The 26,240-nt window shown below is 45.6% G+C and overlaps 1 protein-coding gene across 5 annotated transcripts in view; it reads left to right on the top strand.

Annotated features, from left to right (window-relative positions):
• Positions 1 to 26,240, top strand: part of SIN3A (SIN3 transcription regulator family member A) — an 802,206-nt gene that overhangs the window by 490,270 nt on the left and 285,696 nt on the right. For all 5 annotated transcript variants that reach the window (XM_086959309.1, XM_086959306.1, XM_086959307.1 and 2 more), the window contains one exon: positions 16,445 to 16,561. In XM_086959309.1, the coding sequence (XP_086815435.1) occupies positions 16,445 to 16,561 (117 nt within the window). The remainder of the gene's footprint in view (positions 1 to 16,444; positions 16,562 to 26,240) is intronic.

Raw genomic sequence — 26,240 nt, forward strand, 5'->3', positions numbered from 1 at the left:
GGAAAACCATATACTATGGAAGTGGAATGCGAAATTACTAGCAGGTAAGTACTGGACTAATAGGCTTTGGAATCGCTAGGACTACGTTACTGAACCTTCAGATTACTAGTAGGAGGCCTAGGGGACTCGGGTGCAGAGTGTGCACTCTCACGCGGGATGCGGGACAAAGTCTATGGAGGCTAGTAAAAGCAAAGTTAGTGTTCTCGGGCGAACCCGATAAGGTAGGTTGAAAACTAAAGTGGATCTGGACCCTTGGATAGTGAGGCTATGCTGGGGCACCGAAATGCCGAAGTTACCTAGCCCAGGGGCTGCGGCTGCATAGGTCTGAAAAGACGTCGGAAACTTTCGTTGACGAACCAGGAGCCTGAAAGAAGGAGTTGCTGGCAGGCGACCAGTGAAGATTGTTCGATGGATCCAAGCCTGGATCGAAGATGGAAGACACCTGTAAGCAGAGGGGACCAAGTCCTGAATCACTAGCCAGTGATCAGATGGGCACCGGGATGGCACCGGATGGAGTCACCTCGACCAGGTGAGTGGGCGACGCTGGGCTCTGCAGTCTCACGGACCAGGAGGCGTTGTCGGCGACCAGGATGGAGGTGTGAGCTATCCCACGATGGTTGATGCTGTCGACGTCGCTGGACCCAGGATTGGGGCAACAAGTCTTGGCAAATTCAAGCCCACGCGGTGGACCTAAAATGGCGTCTGGAGTGGACCAGGAGGATCCGGGGTGCTCCTCTTTTGGAAGGGAGCAAGGGCCAGTCTGGAGCAACCAGACTAGCAGTGGTGATGTCGTCGGTCGTCGTCGGGAAGGCCACAAGCCAGCGGGCTAGTAGCCAGACAACGCGGTGAGCAGCCAAAAAGCAGAAGGGCCCCACGCAGATCTCGTGGATGCTGGGGGGCTGGTCTTCGGTGCTGGAGCTGCTCAGGGTCGGGGCTTCTCGGACCCCAAAGCACTCACCAGAGGATCCCTCGGCGGTCGTGCTGGATAGAAGTCGTGCAGTTCTGATGATGGCCGGTCCCTCGAGGTCTTGTCGCACCTACGGTTCTCAGCTTAGCTGTAGAGGTAGGTAGAGGTCAGAGGTGCCAGGGAAGCCGGGTCTTGTCGTGCTGGTCGGTCGGATTCCGGAGGAAGGACGTGCAGCAAACCGCAGAGTTCTTAGATGGTGCCTGCGGATGCAGGGTGACTACTCCTTAGCCACAAGGGAGAAATCTTGAGAAGAAGTCGAGAGTTCCTTTCGTAGAAAGTAGTTTCTTGATTCAAAGATGATCTAATCTGGAAGGGTCCCCGCTCCTGCCTTCATCCTAAAGAAAGGGGTGGGTACGCGACTAGGTCCTGCCCTAGGGGTGGGACCAGGAAGGGGGGTGGTTACACCCCTCTCCCATGCCGGACTTTCCTCAGGCCAGGGGCTGGTGTGCCCCTGGAACTGGTTCTAGCCGGCAGATGCGTAGTGAGCACCGGGGTGCCACTTGCAGTCACCTTCCTGTAAAGCCCTGCCTACCCAGGATACACAAAACCCTGTCTGGGATGGTGCTAGCACGCCCCTGACAGGAAACCCTTTGTTCAAGCTCCCCTCGCTGGAAGGACTCCCAGCTGCAGGGGGTCAGACTTGTGTCTGTGGTGGCAGCATCCATTTTGTGATGCTGAGGCTCGAGTTAACTTTAACCGGGGTTCACAGTTACATACATGTCGTGTCCCTCTAGAAGGGTGGAATGCTAACCCCGTCGCCAGAATTGGCGAAGGGTTAGTATTCCAATTCGTATGACACCTTACTCGACATGTTTGATACAGCGATACCAAAGATAGCATATAACCGCGAGGATTATAATGCACTTAAGAGTATATGGTATGCGTTATCATGGAACAGCTATTAGGACTTGGTTCCGCAAGCTGCAGACGGGCTCAGCTCATGCCAGAGCACCATCTCACACGATTCCAAGCACTCTGCCTTCAGGATTGTCAAGGCCTGCCATAGGAGTGACTGATAGGAATCTGTGTGTCCATTTTAGGGTTAGATATAGGTATACTATATCTAAAGCAAAGGGTGATTACACCACCTTGCCCCAGCTGTCGTGCAGCCAATTGTATCAGATTTAGATGGCCATCCAGGGGTGGCATAATACATGCTTCAGCCCCTGGTAGGCCCTGGGTACACCTATGTCCTGAGTGACAGGGTCTGATAAGGTGGCCCAGTACCAATTGGATAATGCACCTAAGGTACACGTGTCAATTTAGTGAGAGAACAGCTAGGCTGTGGGTCTGATTAGCAGGTCCACAGTCAGAGAAAGTCGTAAACCAGTGAAACAAAAGCAAAATATCTGGGTGATCATAGGATTGCAGACCCTACTCTCCTACAGCCAGTTGCTGAGTACAGCAAGTGGCCTGGAGAAGCTCACAAAGGCGGTATGTCTTTGAAGCTTCCCCTGCCCATCCTGGGGGAGGATGCTTGGCACCTCGTCCCAGGATGTGCATTGTTTCAGGCCCCCGAGAGCGGCAGGCTCTCGATCCAGGGGTCCAGAAACATGGCTGGTGGTGGCAGCCTCGGTAGCCACACAGTCAGGACACTGGGAGTTAGTTAGGTTGGGGGCATCTCTAAGATGCCTTCTGTTGTGCATTTTACATTAAATCCCACACTGGCATCAGTGCGGGTTTAATGTGCTGAGAAGTTTGATATCAAACCTCTCAGTCTTAAGTGAAGCCATCATGGTGCTGTGGAGTGCATAATGTCAACCGCCCAGCACCATATAGTCTTAATGGCAGCACTGCACTTACAGTGCCCAGGAATGGCCCTGGGTACTGTAGGGGCACAGGGGCTCATGCATCTGTGCCCACACCAATGGCATAAGGCACCCAGCTAGATGGGTGACTGATGGATGCCAGGGCATTGAGCTTGTGGGCATTGCACACAGGGATGTATGCCATATCGACTCTGTTTAGTTCTGTACTTAGACACTCAGCCTGCAAGGGCAGTGTGTGGGTGTCAGGGTACAGGGCCCCTAAGGGTGGCACAATAAGTGCTGCCGCCCTTAGGGGTCTTCTTTAGTCACCATGCCCTGGGTACCTATGGTACCATTTACTAGGGGCTGACATGTGGCCAGAGATGCCAATTAGGTTTTGTTTCAATACAGTTTTAGGGAAGGACCACAGGCCCCCATGTTACCTGGTTGGCAGGGGCCCAGGGCCCACTCAGTCAAAGCACATCAGCAATTCAGCAAAAAGTGGGGCCAGAAAGATGCCCCACTCGTTCCCTTCCCCCTCCCCCCCCTCCCCAACGAAAGGTGATGAGACTACCCTAGCGAGTCTTCATTGTCTAAGTCAGTGGTTCCCAAACTTTTTTGACCCGTGGCTCCCTTGACCTAATTGGCAATTGGCGATAGCAGCTGTACCTGGCTGGGTATAGCTGTCCCCCCGGGCACCGATATGTGCTGAATCAGCTCTCAGTTTATCTTTTGTTCATTCACTGGAACGGTTATAGTTTGTATTTCAAATTAACTCAATTATTCCATTGTTTCTGAATATTTCATTTATTTCTCATGAAATTATTTTCTTTTTCAAAGCATTATTTCCATTATTTCACGTAATACATCCAATGCATTTCGGCAGTAAGATCTGCCTTCATCAGGGAAATAATTGATCTACAAATAAAAAATATACGTATTTTCAATTTAACATGCTATGATATATTTTACATTCTACTACAACTTAATTCTATACATTTCAATCAAATATTATTTTAGTATCACTAACGGACCCTTGTGAACCTCTGTTCTCAGATTTATCGAGTGTATGAAACTGAATGTTCTTTCCTCTTTTTCAGTTTCTGCCATGCATTACGCTTTTTTCCTGCTCTTAGTTAACTGCCATCTCTGTGACGAGGTTCACCTTTAAGATTATGTGCCTCGCGTTACGCGCTGGTTATACCGCATTTCAAAAACGCAAGCGCGTCTATCTTCTAAGTAACACTCGTAGCTGTTACTCCGACACGGGTTAATGCTACTATTTAACGCTCTTAGTTTAAGTTACAAGCAATGCGGCTTACCACGGCGTTTCTGTCTTCCACGCCATTCCTCTGCGGACTGGTTCTGTTTCCTTTCAGTTTACGCCTCTAGCGCATGCGCATTATTAAGTTCTCGCGGACCCGTTTTTTTTGTTATTTCACTAACTTTACTGTTCTATGTTAGGGGATCTGAACCAGGGCTCGTATTACTATGTGTATTCGCTGCTGATACGCTAGCATAATGTTCATAAAGAATTACTGTGGTGATGTACGATAATGTGGTTATAATGAATTGCTGAACTAACAAAAATTATAAGTAACAAAGAAATTCAGTCCTTTCATTGAGTCCCCCAGGCTTTAGACTTCCCAACTTATAAATCCAATAATTCTCTTGTTTTAACAATTTGTTCTTGTTTGTGGAACCTTCCGTTCTGGGTAACATTTCCAATACACATACTCGTAATTGGCCAACGTTATGTTGCTTCTCAGTGAAATGTTCTGCCACACTCGTTTTGTTGGATTTAAGTCTAATTGTGCTTTTGTGTTCGTTTATGCGGACTTTCAGTTTTCGTTCAGTGTGGCCTACATAAACGTCTCCACAGGGGCATTTAATCATGTAGATTAAGTTACTTGAGTCGCATGTTGCATTGACTTTTAAACTTAGCAGACTTTTTAAAACCACATAACGTTGGCCAATTACGAGTATGTGTATTGGAAATGTTACCCAGAACGGAAGGTTCCACAAACAAGAACAAATTGTTAAAACAAGAGAATTATTGGATTTATAAGTTGGGAAGTCTAAAGCCTGGGGGACTCAATGAAAGGACTGAATTTCTTTGTTACTTATAATTTTTGTTAGTTCAGCAATTCATTATAACCACATTATCGTACATCACCACAGTAATTCTTTATGAACATTATGCTAGCGTATCAGCAGCGAATACACATAGTAATACGAGCCCTGGTTCAGATCCCCTAACATAGAACAGTAAAGTTAGTGAAATAACAAAAAAAACGGGTCCGCGAGAACTTAATAATGCGCATGCGCTAGAGGCGTAAACTGAAAGGAAACAGAACCAGTCCGCAGAGGAATGGCGTGGAAGACAGAAACGCCGTGGTAAGCCGCATTGCTTGTAACTTAAACTAAGAGCGTTAAATAGTAGCATTAACCCGTGTCGGAGTAACAGCTACGAGTGTTACTTAGAAGATAGACGCGCTTGCGTTTTTGAAATGCGGTATAACCAGCGCGTAACGCGAGGCACATAATCTTAAAGGTGAACCTCGTCACAGAGATGGCAGTTAACTAAGAGCAGGAAAAAAGCGTAATGCATGGCAGAAACTGAAAAAGAGGAAAGAACATTCAGTTTCATACACTCGATAAATCTGAGAACAGAGGTTCACAAGGGTCCGTTAGTGATACTAAAATAATATTTGATTGAAATGTATAGAATTAAGTTGTAGTAGAATGTAAAATATATCATAGCATGTTAAATTGAAAATACGTATATTTTTTATTTGTAGATCAATTATTTCCCTGATGAAGGCAGATCTTACTGCCGAAATGCATTGGATGTATTACGTGAAATAATGGAAATAATGCTTTGAAAAAGAAAATAATTTCATGAGAAATAAATGAAATATTCAGAAACGATGGAATAATTGAGTTAATTTGAAATACAAACTATAACCGTTCCAGTGAATGAACAAAAGATAAACTGAGAGCTGATTCAGCACATATCGGTGCCCGGGGGGACAGCTATACCCAGCCAGGTACAGCTGCTATCGCAGGTTGAAATAATATCTCTCCAGACGGGGAGAGAGCCCCGGAGGCACGTAAACATCGAATAATTTCCAGTAGAAATAGCGGTGCTCCACCCTACACTTTCACTAATTGGCAATTGGCCTTCGCTCCCCCCATTTTCTTTACCGGTGGGTGGGTGGGTATGTAAACCCGACCTTGGGAATACTTTCTGTTGTCTTCCTTAAATAAATTGGGATGAAGGTGTTTAATCATATTTGTAACAAAATAAAAAGATAACCGTTGTAAAAAGGGAAAAACAATTTTTTGTTTTATGTGCAGATATGTTTTCTCTCATCGAGAATGTAAATGTGGCGTGAACTCAGGCGTGGGAGGCTGCATTGAAGCCAGTGACCATACTGATGTTTCAGTAATATTTGAATGTATTCCTCTTTCAGTGCCCATCCAAGAGTTCTACTGGGTTTGGTATAGAATAGATTAGAAAAATTATGATGGCCCTGTCTGTAAACGCACATTTGAAGATGGTTTTTAAAAAAATACACTTTTTTTAATTTCATTGTAAATGCATATTGCCTATTGAATATATGGAATATGTAATTACAATGAACTTTAAAAAAAGTGTATTTTGTTTAAAAAACATCTTCAAATGTGCATTTACAGACAGGGCCATCGTAATTTTTCTAATCTATTCTAGACCAAACCTAGTAGAATTCTTGGTTAATCTGGATTTAATTAAATACCACCAAGTTAAGACGGAGCGACTCGGTGTTATTGCATACTGGAGGAAAAATGCACCCAACAGGCAAACACCCACGCAGAAATTAATTTTAATACACCCCTGTCAACCCTCTCCCCCTGCCTGCCAGAACCCCCTTAACCTTCTCCCCCTGCCTGCAGATGTCTCCCCTGTCTCTTGTTTTATGCCTTGTGGCTGGCCCTGCACTAGGAGTGCGTGACCTCTCCTGCCCCCCTCTACCCATGTCTGTCCCTTTCGTGTCTTGAGACTGGCACTTCTTTCCATGCCTGCTCCCTTTGTGTCCTCTGACTGTGTCTTCTAGCCATGCTGCTCTCTTTGTGTCCTCAGACTACCCTTCTCTCCGTGCCTGCTTCCTTTGCGCGCTCAGTCTGCTCCTAGTGTCCATGCCTGCTTCCGTCGTGCCCTCAGACTACCCTTCTGTCCGTGCCTGCCCCCATACCCCCTGACTACCCCTTCTGTCCATACATGCCCCTATGCACTCTGACTGCCCCCACGCCCTCAGACTGCCCCTTCTGTTCATGCCTGCTTTCTTTGTGACCTCCGACTACCCCTTGTGTCCATGCATCTCATACGTGCCTTCTGACCCCCCCTTCTATTCATGCCTGCTCTCTTTGTGCACTCAGTCTGATCTTTGTGTCCATCACTGCTCCATTTGTGCCCCCTGATTGACCAATCTGGCAATGCCTGCTCCCACTGTGCTTTCAAACGTCCCCTTCTGTCCATCCCAGCCCCCTTCGTGTTCTCAGACTACCTTTTCTGTCCATGCCTTCTCCCTTTGTGCCCTACGACTGCCCCTATACTCCATGCCTGCTATCTTCGTGCCCTCTAACTATCCATTATCTCCATGCCTGTTCTCTTTGTGCCCTCAGACTACCCCTTCTTTCCATGACTGTTTCCTTTGTGTCCTCCGTTTTCCCCTTGTGTTCATGCCTGTTTCCTCTGTGACCTCCGACTACCCTTTCTGTCCATGCCTTCTCCCTCATGCCTTCAGACTGCTTCTTCTGTCCATGCCTTCTCCCCCATGTCTTCTGACTGCCCTTTCTATGTATGCCTGTTTCCTTTCTGCTCTCAGCCTGCTCCTTGTGTCCATGCCTGCTCCATTCGTGCCCCTTCTGTCCATGCCTGCTCCCTTCGTACAGTTAAACTCTAGCAAATGCTTGTGGTTGTGGGCTGGCCCTGAATGACTTTCACCAACATTCTTCAAAATTATGTACAATTGTGTCCGAGCATTGTAGTTTGAAAGTTGCCTTGTTTAGCGCCATCACGAACTGTGCAGTGGGGGCAAATATTTGAACAGGAAAGCACAGCAGCTAAATTTAAAGCAGAACTAATAATTATTTCACTCCTAAAATGAAAACGCCATGCATCTGGAACATCGAAAAGTGAATAACGTGGTCCCAATATTAATTTAAAGCAGCGGATTTTCCACGATTATGCAGGTGGCATTTCTACGTTTCTAGCGCTGCTGCTGAAATTTCCCACATCGTGCCGCGGCGCCCCTGGCAGCTCATAACGGCGTACCGGGGTGCCGCGGCGCACAGTTTGGGAACCACGGGTCTAAGTGGATGAACCTTGATAGTCCATCTGCATTGGCATGGGCAGTCCCTGGTCGGTGTTCCACTTCAAAGTCCATATCCTGTAGGGAGATGGACCATCTAAATAGTTAGGGATTTCCCCCTTTCTCCTGCATTAGCCATCTGAGAGGTCTGTGGTCAGTTTGAACCAGGAAGTGAGTTCCATACAAGTAGGGTCTCAACTTATTCAGGGACCAAACCACAGCAAAGGCCTCCCTCTCAATGACACTCTAACGCTGCTCTCTGGGGAGTAGCCTCCTGCTTATAAAAGCAACAGTTTGGTCTTGGCCATTTTCATTGATCTGGGATAGGACCGCTCCTATCCCTAGCTCAGAGGCATTAGTCTGCACTATGAACTGCTTGGCATAATCTGGTGCTTTTAGAATTGGTGCTGAGCACATTGCTTTTTTTAGGGTGTCAAAAGCCTTTCGGCAACTAAGAGTCCAGTTTACTTTCTTGGGCATTTTCTTGGAGGTGAGTTCTGTGAGGGGAGTCACAATGGACCCATATCCTTTCACAAACCTCCTATAGTACCTAGTCAAGCCAAGGAATGCCCTGACTTGGGTCTGGGTTGTTGGAGCTGCCAATTCCATGATACTCTGGATCTTGGGCTGTAAGGGTTGTACCTGGCCTCCACCAACAAGGCGGCCCAGGTACACCACAGTGCCCTGCCCTATCTGGCATTTGGATGCCTTGATAGTTAGACCTTCAGATTGCAGGGCTTGTAAAACCTTCCCAAGGTGGATCAGGTGATCCTGTCAGGTGGAGCTAAAGACGGCAATATCAGCAAGATAAGCTGCTCTAAAGGACTCCAACCCAGACAAGACTTGATTCACCAACTTCTGGAAGGTGGCAAGGGCATTCTTTAACCCAAAAGGTATCACAGTAAACTGATAGTGTCCATCAGGGGTAGACAATGCTGTTTTCTCTTTTGCTCCTTGGGCCATGCCAATCTGCCAGTGCCCTGCTGTTAAGTCAAAGGTACTGAAGCATTTGGCTGCCCCCAATTTCAATTCCAACTCATCTGCTCTTGGAATGAGATGAGCATCTGTCTTGGTGATAGAGTTGAGCCCTCTATAGTCCAGACAGAACCTAATCTCTCTTTTTCCACCCTGTGGATGAGGCTTGGGGACCAGAACCACTGGGCTAGCCCAGGGGCTCTCAGAGGGTTCAATAACCCTTAACTCCAGCATCTTGCTGACTTCAACCTTGATGCTTTCCTTGATTTGGTCTGATTATCGCTAGATTTTGTTTTTGACAGGCTTACTATCCCCAGTGTCCACATCATGATTACACCGGTTGGTCAGACCAGGGGTTCGGGAAGAGACTAGCATACTGTTGCAAGACTCGCTTGCAGTAAGTCTACTGTTGGGCAGAGAGGGTGTCTGAAAAGACTACTCCATCCACTGACCCATCTTTTGGGCTGTAAGAGAGGTGATCAGGGAGAGGTTCACTCTGCTTCCTGTTCCTCGTCAGTAACTATCAGCATGGTGATGTCAGCCCTGTCATTGTAGAACTTTGGGCGGTTCACATGGATGACCCATTTTGGTGTCCTGCTTGTGCCCAAGTCCACTAAATAAGTGACCTCACTCTTATTCTCCAGGATAGGGTAAGGACCACACCATCTGTCTTGGAGGGCCTTTGGTGCCACTGGCGCCAAAACCCTCACCTGTTTCCTAGGTTGAAATTCAACCAGTGCAGCTTTTTGGTCACACCAGTGCTTCTGAAGCTCCTGGCTGGCCTCAGGATTCTTGGATGCCTTTTCTATATTCTCAGCCCTTCTGGACCTTAGGCCAAGTACATAGTCCACAATGTCTTGCTTTGGTTCTCGGAGAGGCCTCTCCCAACCCTCTTTTACAAGGCACAGTGGTCCCCTTACAGGATGACCAAACAGAAATTCAAAGGGGGAAAACCCTACTCCCTTCTGTGGCACTTCCCTATAAGTGAAAAGCAGGCATGGCAACCGGACATCCCATCTCCTTTTGAGTTTTTCAGGGAGTCCCATGATCATGCCTTTCAATATGTTGTTGAATCTCTCAACAAAGCCATTTGTTTGTGTATGGTAGGGGGTAGTAAATCTGTACTGCACACCACACTCCTTCCACATTTGTTTCAGGTAAGCAGACATGAAGTTAAAACCTCTGTCTGAAACCACCTCCTTAGGAAACCCCACCCTGGTGAAGACACCCAAGAAGGCCTTGGCTACCGCAGGAACTGTAGTAGTCCAAAGGGGAATTGCTTCAGGGTACCTAGTAGCATGATCCACTACTACCAGAATGAATTTGTTCCCTGAGGCTGTGAGAGGTTCCAGTGGACCCACAATGTCCACATCTATCCTTTCAAAGGGGACCCACACCACTGGCAGTGGTATCAGGGGAGCATTTGGGTGGCCACCTGTCTTCTTCACTAACAAAATCTGATGGTCAAATAAAGAAAAAGAGCGAAGGAGAAAACCAATATTTCCACAAGAGTATAAAAACCACTGGAAAGCGACCCAAATAAAGAAAGTCGGATTTCCATCAACTGCCACGAGAGGCCAGTGTCATCATTTGGATATCCTACCACCACCTCACTTGATGATCGCAGAGAAAGAGGTGTGGTTTAGATTACGTTTGAACTACTGAAACCACAGTGATAAGAAGTTTAGAAAAAGAGTGACAAGAATAGCCCCTGTATTCACTAGATACAGCAGATAGGATATTTATGTGGTTGGGTGATGGAAAATGTTTGTGCAGTGCAAGTGAGTGAGATTTAAAAAGCATTTGGAAGAAAAAACTACTTTTATTCCAACATCTCTTCCAATCCTCTTAAAAACGTGTCAAGAGCGGCTTTTAACAAATAGGCCACTTATTAAATGATGGTCAACTAGTTTCAGCCTAATGGGCCACTTGCCCAGGCTTTCTTCACAAGCTAATTCATAAATAGCTACTGCATAGTTATAATTGGTGCAAATGTGCATAAACGTATTCATATACAAAATACCTCGATTCCAGCAGTGTGATCTTCACACCTGAAAGAGATAACATAAATACAAATTGTGAAATATTCGCCTCCTCGCTTTAATATATACGCCATATTGTCCTTAGTTGGCTATCGTGTAACAAAACAATCGCACTCACCTGCTTTGTATGAGATACAGACCTCACCTCACCTGGTAACCACTCAGGTATTGGAGTCCCCGCCCTGTAATGGAAATGAAGTCACTAGTCAAGGGAGGATCTACTCTATTCCAATTGTAAGTATTCAGAATTATGAGTATTCCGAATACAGATCAACTTGATGCATCTTCTCCAGAAAAACGCATACTTAAACCAATAACTCTTCTCATTGCCGATATATATTCAGTCACCAAAATCATGTCACTATGTAGCAACAAGTAAGTCCACATTCCTCAAAGGTATCACAGAACGGAAAATATGAGAAAACCCAGGAGGAATAAAAAAAAACACAGACTACTATCTGCTAGTGCTAATCTTGAGCACACAGAGCACTAAGCTGATTAAGTCCCACATGTTGAACTAGCGCCTATGAAGCCCATATGTTCCTGGTTTTGCCCATATTTATATTACTCTCAGATAGACAATAGTTACTGTCACAGGCAACCTCTTTCAATTTAAGCATTTCATGCACCCAACATGCCGCAATTGATAGGCACCCGTACCTCATTGTAGTGTCATTCTCTGTTTTAATAAGCTCGTTGGCGTCTTTAAGAAAGCCCTAACTGTGCTGTATCAGGCATATAAATAATGCGGAATGACACAATTAGGCTGTGTCGGGCATATAAGTAATGTGGAATGCCACCCGAGTTTCTCTCAATGCCCTCATTTAAGCATGAATGCGGAATGCCACCCGAGTTACTCTCAATGCCTTCATTTAAACATGAAAAACAAAACAATGCCCACTCTCAATATGATAATTGAACATCAGGAGTTTCATTTAGAATGCTAGGCGCAAGCTGCTGCACCAATGCTGCCTCAAACATCAAGTATTTTCTAAACTTAGCCGAAAACTTGAATCTACCAACTCGAATACTTAACATAAAACAAATGGATGGACTCACCTCTCCGTCGGTACCTCGGGCTTTCCCTGAGATCGTGGGAGGTCCTGAGGCACTGAGAGGACGCCATTAAATGCAAAGGTGTATAGCATCTCCCGATTGGACTACACAATGACTTCATTTGCTTCGCAACTGTAGATCCATGGTGTCCTGTCTCTCTTTGCGCGAAAGTCTAAACAGAAGTCGGGACTGGAAAAATCCAATCAGATGCATCGCCGACTCTGTGTAGATACACATTGTACCTCGTACCTCTAATATGCCTGAAAATCCAAAATTCAAAATTGTCTGCATAGTTTGCGCTTATCACATTTCCCATCTGAATAAATAAAGTTACACATAGCGTCTCGTGATAGAACTACAGTGTGACGTCATATGCGTCACAACTTGTAGTTGAAATCCGGTTTGTCCCGCTACTTGCCGGCTTGTGACCAAGATGAGTGTCAAATATTCCCAACTTTATTCAGCAGACTTGGTTGACACATTTCACCCTTCACAATAACGCGCATATACAACAGGGAACAAAAAGACTACCAGATTGTGTCAAGGCCCTCTGCCCTGATTCGATGTCAATTGATGTTAAAGTGATATAATCACAGGGATGGACACGGACTAGCAGCTGCGAACAAAGGGTGTATGCAATGCTTTCCGAAACCTTGCTATTGCTTGAATATTCACATACAACTATACTACATTTTCAGCCTAAAAATGTTCATTATGTATATCACCTAGACCGACATAAGGTGATTTGATGAAAAATACTTATCAGTTTTCTTGTCTTTTGCCTGTTCTGACTCCTACATGACATACTAAATCAGATACCTAAGGGACAATGTGTGTTTGCACCCACAAGTGAGACATAGATACATTATTAGCAAAATATAACCCTATGAGTAAGCCCAATGTATGGTTAATCGACCATTTGGTGGTCTCATAACAGTGTCCATGGTATCGAGTCATTAAGGCCCATTGTGTCACTCTTCAATCTGAATACCCATTTCTGTTCTTTATAAAAAAGAAACTTAGTTTTGTCAGTAACATGAGGTGGTATAAATGATTTTTCCAAAACCGTCCATGTAAACTCATCAGGTTGATGGTTGACTTCAGCAAAGTGTCTCGTCAGTTTAGTATTGGTCTTCTTACACCGAAAGGTGCTATTATGTTTTAACATCCTTAGTCTCACCTTAAGATAGGGGCTTCAATGGCATTTCTAGGGAGCATTCCCTTAGATGACATCTGCAAAGCAGCTACTTGGTGTACACCACACACATCCACAAAGCACTATTGTGTAGACATGCAAACAAAACAACTAGCTACTGTAGGACAAGCTGTACTCAAAACACTATTTCAAACTACTGCAACAGATACTGGTGGTCGCTGCTAAGGACGGATACTGCTATACGGTCTATGCATAGTGTGTGATCTGCAACTCATATGCCTCGATCGGAAAATGCTACTTACCAGTATGCATCTGTTCTTTGCATGTACAGCTGCAGATCACACACCCCCACTCACCTCCCTGGCTACCCTTATCTGTTCCAGTATAATCTATTTAGATACAGCATACATGGGCATCTTTTCTGTTTCTCATAAAACTACATTTCCCTGCTGGCGAAAAACAATCTGAAGATGGAGCCAATGCCCATGCGTCCTATCATCCAAAGGAGGAGTCACCTATCTCATGACTACCAAATACTTTTCCTTTTTTTTTTTTTTATAAAGTTTTATTTTATTTTCACCTGGTATAAGACTTAAATACATTCAAAATACTTTCAGTTCATCAAGTATGTCACATACATAAACAAAACATAAATAGATCACTTTTCGAATTACAAAGTATAAGCGCTGAGCCATATCAACGACCTCAAATAAACAGTTAAAAGTAGTCTTTGGATACATCAGTTCAATTCTAGGTTCCCCCAGATTTTCTCAAATTTCTTTATCGATCGAACACCTCTAAGTTCTGCCAACGTGCACTCCATAATTTTTATTTCATTGACCAAGTACCACCATTCCAAAGCATTAGGTGGATTAGGGTTAATCCAGGCCCTGGCTAAAGTTAATTTAGCACATGAAAATAAAATTGATAACAGTATATGATGTGGTTGATTGGTCAAATGTGGACCGAGTATCACCATAAGTGCCGTTATTGGAGAACTAAGGATATTTTTTGCGACTCAAATTTTTTCCACTTCTTCCCAAAACTTCCCGAGTTTTGGACATGAAAACAGCATATGTACAAGATCTGCCGCATACTCAGCACATTTCGGGCATTTGGGTTTCTCTCCCAAGATATTATTTGAGGACCATTTAGAAAAATTTTCTGGAGTATAATATAACATATATATAGTTCTATATTGTTGTAGTCGTAGGCTAGATGATCATACGTGATAATGGATGTTAGTGTAGGATTTACTTATTTGTTTTCCTGTAAAATTGGTTCCAAATTTTAGTTTCCATTTGTTAACTAGTGCATCGTTGTCATCAGATCTTAAACTTATAAAAAATTTATATGTCGAGCTGATTATAGATTTTTTAGATTAGTTTAAGAAGTCCCAGATACCCCCGCTCGACACAGTGTTTATTCTGTTCTTATGCACTAAAAAGTCATGGATTTGCATATATTTAAACCTATGTATTTCGGATAGTCCAAATAAGTGTTTTAAAGTAAGAAAATCTAATATGCCTTGTGAATTGTATAAATCACCCAGAACCAATATACCTTTCAGTTGCCACCTTCGAGATTCCCCATCGCTAAATATACTCGGAAGACCAGGATTGTTCCACAAAATCAATTGAAAATGGAATATAGTAGTTTTACAATACTCAAGAATGTCCTTCCATACTCTTACTATATCCCGTGCAGTCTTGAATTTAACCCGTTTGTAGTAGTTGGGATCTGTGGTATGGAGTAGAAATTGCTTAGTATCTCCCTTTAGTAATAAATTGTGATAAAAAAGGAAGTCCTCAGTATTCAGTAATGATCGTATACGTCTTACAAATGAGGCCCAAAAGTATAATTTCATGTCTGGAAAATTTAGACCGCCAAATCCAATTTGGTTTTCAAGTGTTTTTAACGATCTCCTAGCCTTCTTGTACCCCCAAATAAAGTTACAAAAAATCCTATCTAATTGTTTTAAAAAAAGCCTGTTCTGTGTCAAAGGGATTGATCTAAATAAATATAAGTATTTAGGTATAATTTTCATTTTTATCAGATTTATTCTACCAATTAGGCTTAGTGGGAGTCGGTGCCATTTTTTCAAATTCGAGATAGTGGTTTTCATTAAATCATTATAGTTGATGGCGTTAAGTTCTTTAATGTTTGAGGTAATTTTAACTCCAAGATAGGTCGCGGTCTTACATATTTCAGGCACCGGTTGAGGGGGGACGAAGTTTGCTATTATTTGGGTTTTGTGAGCGTTTAATTTGTAGCCTGATACAATGCCAAATTTAGATGCTTCAGAGTTAATAGCTCTTAGAGACTCATTTGCTTCGGTCGAATAGATAGCGATATCGTCAGCATACGCAGTGATTTTTAAGCTTTGACTACCAGTCTTTAAGGGTATTATTCCTGGCTGAGTATCCAAAGCTTTTAAAAACGGTTCCAATGAGAGGGCAAATAGTAAAGGTGACAGAGGATACCCTTGACGTGTGCCCCTCCTAATTGGAAAGCACGATGATGTAAGAACCCCATAGCTGGTGTATGCCGTTGGGTTGTCATAAAGTGCCCGTATCCCGTTTAAAAATTCTCCACCGAACCCCATTGATCCCATAGTATGCCATAGATAGTCCCATCCCACCCGATCAAATGCCTTTTCGGCGTCAAGCATTATCATGGACTACCAAATACTTTCCAAGACAAAAACAAGTGCAAACTTCCGAGCCCAACACCAGATGGCGATCTATGCATAGTGTGTGGGTCTGCAGCTCTACATGCCAAGAACAGATGCATACTGGTAAGTAGCATTTTCCTTATCAGTTTGCAGGTAAGTAAAGGTTGGGGCCAATGGGGCCCCTTTCTTGGGGTGGGTACAACCCCTATTCTCTTGCAAGGGATTTCCGTGTATAGTCATAATCATGTGAAAAGTACCGCCAATGTGCGAGGACCACGGAGCACTTCATTAGGTATATCTTCTTAAGTTGTCATCTTCTGCCTTTCTTCAGGAAGGCCTGCATAGACACTTAAGAGGTAAGTAACTTGTTCATCAGAAAAGGCGTTACCAAAGGTAAGTAACAAGTTTTTTTGAGTTTCAGTTGGTCAATGCTCTTCACTAATTTTGCAACTTTACTAATCTCCCCACAAAGGTTCTGAACGATACCTGGGTGTCCTTCCCCTCCTGGTCTGAGGATTCTACATTTGTCAGTTCCAAAAAGACCCAGTACGAGGAACATATCTACAGGTGTGAGGATGAGCGGTTTGAGGTGAGGCACTTTTGTGTATCGTGTGTCTTTGGGTGACTTAGAAAACCACTATTCAGATATTTAGTGTTATTGCTTGTAGAATTATTGATGTATAGTAGTGTTTAGTGTGTGTACAAGTGTGGTGGTGTTCGTTTGGCATGTACAAATAAGCTGTGTGGCCTTTTCCTAAGGTCCTTGGCACTCCCAGATTTTTCTGAGCTATCCCATTTGTAGGTTGTCTTCCCTATCCCGATGTGAACTCAGTCTCGGAGGGCGAAACATCAACAAGATAGAACTTTTTCTTTGTGGACCATTTGTTGGTCTCTTCTGTGAGATTATTTATTTCTGTTCAAGCAACCGTACAATGCAGATCCCAGTCGTTGGTTTGATTGCACATACATGTATTACTGATTTTTCATGCTGTGTGATCACTGGAGATATTTAGCTCTTTTTTGTGTCTTTAGGATACCTTACCTTTCTATGCCTATCTGTGCTAATTATTGTTATGAATTAACTTGATGTTTGCATACATAGAAGCAAGGCCAGTAATTTACTGATTTGAGATTCGCCATTAACTGTCTGAAGTAACTTGATCTGCTATTTATTCCATAATTTCCCGCAAAATAGATCCTTGGTGAACTATTGCTTTATATGTATCTACAACTTGTAGTGGAGCACATGCCAAGAAAGTAGAGTGAACCATTTTGTCCATTTCCTCACCAAAGTATTCAGCAAGCTCATTAGTGGGAGATCAAGTCCCAGGTTATTCAACAGAATCTTCACCTTAACTATATTATGGGACACCTGTTTGCCTGACATTGTTAATAGCCATGCGTTTATAATATCTGGGTGACAGCAGGAACGTTTGTACCGTTTTTGTGTATCAGGAAGATGAATTAATTGGATTTCTGTTTGGAGTTGTGGTTTTTACTACAGAAATTGGCGCAGAGCTGATCACAATACTAGTTATCCATGAAACCAAGAGCCATTTGTCACTGCTCAGAAGTGTGATTGCTTACACTGCTCTCCAAATCCCAGGACTCCCTTTGACCACTAGGAGGAGGAGTTAATCAGCGATGGGTTTGTGACTGTCAGCCTGAAAGAGGACGATTGAACATACTGCTGTTTGCAACCGGGTGCACATACGGTTGTTCTAATAAGTACACAAAAGGTGATTGGAGAATGCGTGCAATAAGTCACTGGCAGTAGCATTTAAACACATTGTTCTTTGCCCACTATGCCATCTCGATTAAACCCAGCAATATGCAAATCAATCTTGATGCTGCTCCAATAGGGACAGTTCAGCCCGAACTCCCAAGCCATGTCCTTATAACTGTAGCACAAGCAACTCCATTTTTGCCCTGATTGTGCGTCTGCTGTTGGATGTAGCTTGATTCCAGTGGCATAGTGGGCAAGGGACCCACATCTGGGCAAACCTTTGGCCACTTAGGGCGGTTCATCAAACACAAAAGGCAATGGGTGAATGCTTGCAGCAAGTTGAACCTCTGGCAGTTGCTTAGGATAGCATTTAAATCCACCGTAGGCTCTCAACAGTTACATTTGGATCAGGGCCCAGACTGATTTACATATGGGTGGGGTCCAAACTGAGGTGACATGGTGTCTAACATAAAAATGGACTGGAAGGCAGCCCTGAGTAATTACCAGTGTTCAAGCATTCCATCCTAGTGTGTCGCCTGAAGTGTGACGGGCTTTCAATGACCCGCCAAAATTCAGTCTCTACCTTAGAAGCTGTACTAGCCATGCTGGCCAGGCATTTTGTCCCACTGTGTTCACACTGCTCCAAAGAACACGTCTTTTCAAAAAAGATAGTCCGTGCACAAACCGAAAGGAATTCATATGGTTGAAAGTGTTTCTCTTCCAGGGGATACTCATCAATAGTCATAAGCACTGAATAATTCCGCACTTATGAGGGACCCCGAAGCATATACAAAAATACATATATATGTATGTTAGAACCCCAAGTACATAGTACTTCTAGAAAAATATACATATATACACACATAGATATGCAGCCTATAATATGTTCAATAGACTGAACAGCCAAAATAACATGGATTTCTGCTGTAAGGAAATAATATCACATGTAAATAAAGTAGCAAAGAACATATACTGCAGTAGTGTTCAACAGAAACCCTTTATTTTTACGGGTGACAGTTATGTCAGTTCTTTTTGTACGGCGTACTAACATGTAGGAACCAAGGTACCATATTCAAATAGTACATTATCTTATCCAGGATTGGGGTATCTTTCATAGATTCACATGCCTGAATCATTCCCAGTCGCCGAGGCGGGAGTCCCACAGTAAATAAAAATAGCAGTGCCAAAGGTAAATAACAGGTAAATAACAGTTCGAGGCATGTGGGCTGCTGAATTCATATCTGCATAGATCGCCGCCTAGTGTTGGGTCCGGATGATCGCACATTGTTGTCCTGGAAGACTCTTTGAAGTATCACGAGATAGATGGCTCCTCCCCTGGACCCCAGTGCGTATGGGCATCGACTCCATCCTCAGATTGTTTTTTTCCGCCATTGGGTTCGGATGTATATTGGTTTACTCTAGTCGGAATCGATATAAAAGTTTACTTAAGGCCAAAAGGCCTTTAGTTTTTCGTCGGTATAGTCTTGCGTTCGGTGCCAGATTCTTCCAGCTCAGTTCTGAGCCGGATTTCCAGGAGAGCCGCGTGCTTTTCGACGCTGAAGGCCCGGTCGACACCAGAGGCCTTATCGACGAACCATCATGGAACGGAGCCCGTTCAAGAGATGCCCCGTGTGCAACTCCAAGTATCCCCACATCGACGTCCACCCGGTGTGCAACAAGTGTCTGTCGCTGGATCATGATGAAGCCAGCTGCATGGCTTGTTCCTGTTTTCGATCCAAGAAGACTCTTCTGCATCGACGCGCTGCGCGCAAGGAAGCCCAGCAGACTGCACCGGCGCCTGTGGACATATTCGATGCCGGGGATGATGGAGCAGACCGGAAGGTTCGTGAGAACCTGTCGATTCCCGCGTCGGAGGTCGACTCCAACTACGACGCGGATGTTGAAATGCTTGAAGCGGAAGAAGTCGTCGACGAGGTAGGAGACGACGATGGGGCCTTTGGGGCCATGGAAGATAGCTCGAGCGAGGAGCTCACTCAAACTGACATTGGGGCCGAAACGCTTCATAAGGCTCAGGTCGAGGGATCGCCACTAGGCCTTACCCAAGATCTTCCAATAAGTTCTATGGCCCCGCCTTCGGACATTACTAAGGAGCCGCAACCTGCGAAATCGAAACCGAAAGTAAAAGCTCCGGTCTCGGCGCAAGTGAAAGCACTGCTGCCTACATCGAAACCAAAAGTGTGTATTGCTTTGGTCGGCTCGAAGTCCTCGGACCTGTCGGCACCGACGAAGCGGAAGAGCGTTATCAACCCAAAGAAACAGCTCAAGGGCGTTGAGACGAAGTCTAGCGCGCTGAAGGCAAAGGTCAAGGCAGTCGACCCGAACAAATCGGCGCCGAAGACTGTCGATACCGACAAAGGGCTCAGTGATCCGAAGGTTCTCGAGCCTCCGCGTCGACAGGACAAGGCCAAGAGCGGACCGACCCACGAGTCCACGTCTGGTGGTGCCTCGAAGGATTCTGTTGAGTCGACGCAGCCGTCCGCCTCATTCTCGAAGCAGGTGGCAGACTCCCTAACGAGCATCATGGACAAGGCCTCAAGTGTCGGGCCTAAAGATCCTCCACCTTTGAAGCCTGCCGATAAACCTCAGACGTCGACGCCCATCCACTTCACGCTGCCGCCGAAAGTGGTGCCTATGGCTTTCGCCCCTAAAATGGCCACCGACGTGCCCGAGAAGGTGTCCTCTGTGCCGAAGTCATCAACAGTGGTCCCGGCTGTAAAGCATCGACAATCCTCGTTGGAAGAGTAACAGGAACAGTTTTCGATGCCGAGACAGGCAGACTTTCTCTTCATAACCGGAAAATTGCCCCGGAACAGCCAATGGAGTCCTATAAAATTCCATTAAAGAAGAAAAAGGATTATACTTCAAGGCCTGTTCTTGTAGAACCGGTATCTCCACGTGATCATGATGTCTCACCCACTTATTCAGGTCCTAAGGATTGGTATAAACTACACGACCAGGGGACCCAAACTTCCTCACCCTACCCCCGAGTGTTTGGTAGTCCAAGCCCCAACTAACTTCCCATGTCATTTCTGGAGATTCCCTACTGCACCCCTGGACAGGTAATCTAATAGGCTGGACAGTTGTGGAAGTTGTTTTCTTCCGCCATCCTGGCATTGCCGTCTGTTAACACTGTATGCCTTTTGCTTCACTATTCCCATGCCCTGTGGTATACAGTTTCGTAGGTGATGCCAGGCTTTTGCCGACGGGAGGGATGCAGCTAAGCTCACCATTTGCTGTGATCAAGATAGCACCAACCCACTAAGCAGACAGATTAGTCAACAGTGTACCTGCAACTCCACACTCAGTTGATGGCTACTTGCTTTTATGGGGATAGTTAGTCCTCACTCATAGAAATGCCCTTTGATGGATCCCATCTTTACTGGGACCAGGCGAATTTTGCGCTGGAGAATGAAAGAACTGCAGGGTCACGGCCAAGTCTTTGGGTCTTTCTATCTCCCTTTGTCACCCTCAATCTGCCTTACACTCCTCTTGTGGCCATGGAAGGCGCATATAGGGGGTGTAGTGACCCAAAGAGTAAGCCCATTGGCTACTACACTTCACTCCCCTTAAAATCCCTAAATGCATTATTTAGGAGGTTCCCTGACACCACAAACTCAGATTTACGTGACTAATGAAGGAGGACAAAGAAGAGCAGAAGAGCCCAATAATTGAGAACCAGCTGTAGACTTAGTGCCAAACCCTGCCTCCCTGCTTCTATCCCAACTGTAAGAAACTGGCTCTATATATATACTACACCAAAATGAGGCATAGTGTGTATAGAATCCAGGTGATCCCAGAGGTAGGCAGAGGTTAAAGTTAGATAGAACCTTACTCTCTATTTGCGGAAGAATGGTCGAGCAGTAAGGCAGTATCCGAGGACAGTGTTAAGCATTTGATGTACACACTCAGTCAGCAAATGAATTCACACACTCAAGAACTGAGCTCTAGACCAATTGTGTTTGTATAAAAACTATTTTTAGAACCAAGCAAGCCTGGCACAGGTAAGCATTAACTATTTTACAGTAATAAGTTGCTGAATGTAGATCATCAGTTTGAAAGTGCAATTGGACTTGGACTTTGTTTGATTTACAGGAGATGTAGTAGGTTGCAATACTTTGCAAATACCGTACATTAAAATTAATAGGCCTTTTCAGTAAATTACAAGTAAGTTACTTTTTACGTAACTTTTTTAACTCTGTGCTGGATACCTAGATTCAGTACTGGCACATTTCCTGCAAACGGGTAAGTAAATAAGTTTTGGTTATTCGTGAGATTTTTAAAGAATATGTTTAGATTTCAAAACTCCACACTTAAAAACTTTTTGGAAGAAAATTGTCTATGGAAGAAAAACAGGTTATCGGTTCACAGGTAAGGTAACGACAGTTGGAGTTAAGGGTCTAGGGTTAGACTCGGGGGTCACCCAGGGTCAGTGATGCACTCTTGTTACACACTCAGCGGCACTAGGGCGGCCAGGTGCAGAGTGTTGTGGCCCAATGTTATCCAATGGGGGAAAAGGGGCCTCCGGTTGGCGGCTGCTGGCAAGCAGGCCACTGGGTTGTGGGTGCAAAGCGCCTAGGGTTTAGGTCAGGGCAAACGGGGAAACAAAGTAGCACAAAAGGTGCACCCTCAGCGGCACTGACGCGACCTGGTGCAGAGTGCTGTTTCGACGTCGGGCGCCCTGTTTTCTGTGGAGAACCTCCCGTTTGCAAAAGCACTGCAGGCAGGGAGACGAACGACTTCTGGGTGCGGCCACCACTTGGCGAGGTAAGTTAAGGGTTGGTAAGGCACCATTGGTTTGGGCACACAAGACCTTGGGGTGTCTGGTGCAGGGGTGCCTTTTGGGGTCAGATCTTCTAACCAGCTCCTGGTCGCGGTTAGGGGGGGACTTCTGAATTAAGACTGCAGGCGTCAGCTTGAGGCAGGTCAGGGGTTGCTGGATTTTGGGTCAGGATCGCCTGGGTGACCTCCTTACGGTGTTTTTCCACTCGAGCTTGGGCTGAGTTCGGGGGGGGGGGTGCAGAGTGGGCTGGATTAGCAGTTTCCGGCTGCTGCCAGAGATTGTAGTTGAACAAACCCGGTGTTTACGGGAGACAGTCTTTTTAAGTGAAGGCAGGCAGGTCCTCCGGGGGTTTTAAGGTTGCTGGCTGCAGGTCAAACTGAGATTTCGCAGGAGCAGATTAAAGTGGAGGCAGGCATGTAGGGCTGGGGCAAAGTCAGTGGGCATCTTCCTCTTGTTAGCTGGCTGCACGGCTGTTTTGTCCTTCTTTTCTTGTCGTTTCTGGATCTGAAGAAGCAAGGTTCGGGGTGCCCCCTAAATACTAAATTAGGGGTGTTACAGGTAGGTAGAGGGCAGGGACCAATGGGCCCCTTCCCTGGGGAGGGTAAAGCCCCTCTTCTGCCACCCTGTAGTGGGAGAGGGGCACAAGCCTCTCCCTGGTTGGTTGGGTCCCCCCCAACCTCAAGATGACAGGGACTCGGAGTTGTGCTTCCCCTCGCCTCCCCAACCTGAGGGGTGGAGTTGGCAGAGGTGGGCACACCTCTCTTCCTCACTTGTTTTTCCCGCCGGATCTCCCACCCAAAGTGGGGGGGGGCAGAACCAGTGGCTGAAAGCAGCAAGTAGTCTGGGGAAGCTCACAAAGACGGCATGCCTTTGAAGCTTCCTCTTCGTGAACCCTGCCCATCCTGGAGGAGAAGGCTTTGCACCTCGTCCCAGGATGTGCATTGTTTCAGGCCCCCAAGAGCAGTAGGCTCTCGACCCAGGGGTTCAGAAACAAGTCTGTTGGTGGCAGCCTGAGCAGCCACTCAGTCTGGACACTAGAGGTGAGTTTGTTTTAAGGGGGCATCTCTAAGTTGCCCACTGAGTGTATTTAATGAAATCCCACACTGGCATCAGTGTGGGTTTAATGTGCTGAGAAGTTTGATATCAAACTTCTCAGTTTTCAGTGTAGCCATTATGGTGCTGTGGAGTTCGTAATGACAAACTCCCAGCACCATATACTCTTAATGGCAGCACTGCACTTAAAATGTCTAAGATTGGACATACACTGTAGGGGTTCAGGGCTCATGCACCTGTACCCTCACCACTGGTATAGTGCACCCATCTAGAGGGATGACTGATCTATGCCAGGGCAGTGGGTTGTAGGCATGGCACACACAGATGCGTCCCATGTAGACTCTTCACTTTGTTCTGCACCAAAACACGCAGTCTGCAAAGGCAGTGTGTGTGTAGTCAATAAGTGCTGCAGCTGTTAGAGGCCTTCTCTGGTCACAGTGCCTGTGTACCTGTGGTACCATTTACCAGGGACTGACCTGTGGCCAGAGATGCCAATTGGATTTGTTTTGGGGAAAGAACACAGGCCCTCCGAACCTGATTGGCAGGGACCCAGGGCACACCAAGTAAAAGTGCATCAATAGTCTGACAAAAAGTGGGGGGGGGGTTATTGCAACAGAAACCCACTGTTCGAGGCATGTGGGCTGCTGAATTCATGTCTTAGCATAGATCGCCGCCTAGTGTTGGGTCCGGATGTTTGCACCTTGTTGTATGGAAGAGTCTTCGAAGTATCACGAGATAGGTGACTCCTCCCCTGGACTACAGTGCGCATGGGCATCTTCTCAATCTTCAGATTGTTTTTCTCCGCCATTGAGTTCGGATGCACTTCGACAACTCCCAACTTCGGGACCGTAGTTTTCCAACTTTCTAAGGCCAAAAACCTTATACTTTCAACTGTATTGTTTCCGCTCGGTATCCTTCGACTCAACAATTCTTTCCATCTATCTCTGGTAGTCGACGCTTGCCATTGGGCCTTTTCGACCCCACATGGGCTTCCTGCCGATGGAAAGAACCCCGTTGAAAAGATGCCCACAATGTTGATCCAAGTTTCCACATAACTATAAGCATACAGTATGCAATAGGTGCCCATCTCCGGAGCACAACGAAGAAAACTGTCCAGCTTGTGCCCAGTTCTGGTCGAAGAAAACTATCCGGAACCGAAGAGCTGCTCGACAAGTTATGCAGCGACAGGCACCTACACCGGAAAACATTTTCGACAACGAACATGAACTCCAAGAGGCAGCGGAATCCGACCTGGAGCTAGTCACAGTAGAAGACCAGTCTGACTCCGATGAAGACATCCCACCGGGGCAAACCGTGAGAACCAAAGCCCCCACCCTGCCTCCACCTCCAAACAAGGCTCCGGTCAAAGCATTGCCTAAAAGCCTTAGCCACGACCGAAACACCGCTTCAGAAGCCCCGCCTTCCGGCTCGGCTCCCAAGACCATACCCAAGCCTTCTGGTACCCCGGGACCGAGCAAAACACTTCCCAAGAAGGCAGTCTACTCAAAAATGGCCGCAGAGCCGAGAATGGGCACCGACTCGTCGATCCGAAAAAGACCGTTGACCCGAAAAAGGTCATCGATCCAAAGAAGACTGTCAACCAAAAGAAGGTCGTCGATCCAAAAAAAAAAAACGTCGACCCGAAAAAGGTAATCAACCTGAAAAAGTGAATCGACCCAAAGAAAGTCGTCGATCCGAAGACTGCCACCGAGCCAAAGAAGTCTGTCGAACTGAAAAAGACCGTCGAACCGAGGAAGGTCGTCGAGTCAAACAATGCCGTTGAGCCGAAAAGAGCCGACAAAGGACATCGAGCCGCAAAAAGCTCCACAGACAAATTAAAACAAGCAAACGACCGATCCAAAAACATGGGCGCCGGAACCACGGACAGTGGAAGAAGAACTTTTTCATCCTGATCCAGTGAGCCCAGACCAAAATAGACTGTATATAGAACCTGATACAGGACATATATCAGTTTATAATAAGAAGAAGAGAAGACTGTACACTGAAGCTCCTTCTCCTGTTCCTCTTAAGAAAAAGGACTTTGGGACATCCCCTTCTAGACCGTTCACACCTCCTTTCACTCCTAACATGCCTTATGTTCCATATTCTCCTCCACCTCCACATTATGATGAGGTAGAAGACATGGGTGAAGATCCTCAACAGGATTTTATTGACCCTGATGATCAAGGAAACCACGATCACACATGGGACGATCAGAATGACCCTGATGACCCATATGATACACAACCCCTACCCGATCCCTCGCAATACCCCACAAAGCCATCTCCTACTGACGACACTGTCGCTTTTAACCAGCTAGTTGACAGAGCAGCTCAGTATCATAGCGTAAAAATGCACACTGACCCTATAGAGGAGGATTTCCTATTTAACACCTTCCCAACATCAGAGAAGAGTGTACGTATACTCCCTATGCTGAAGGGAGTACTAAAGCATGCACCAGACATATTTAAGGACCCAGCTAGGACGCCTGTCCTCAATCCAAGAATTGAAAAGAAATATAATCCAGCCCCTACAGACCCCTCATATATCAAGTCTCAGCTACTACTAGACTCTCTAGTTGTATCCAATGCTAGGAAAAGGGCAAACTCGCAAACAACTGGTAATGACCCCTACTGTCAACACTAGTGTGTTGCTATGCCGGCATGCCTGGCTCTGCATCTCGGGTTT

Source organism: Lissotriton vulgaris, chromosome 2_2 (assembly GCF_964263255.1).
Source record: "Lissotriton vulgaris chromosome 2_2, aLisVul1.2, whole genome shotgun sequence".
Lineage (NCBI taxonomy): Eukaryota > Metazoa > Chordata > Amphibia > Caudata > Salamandridae > Lissotriton > Lissotriton vulgaris.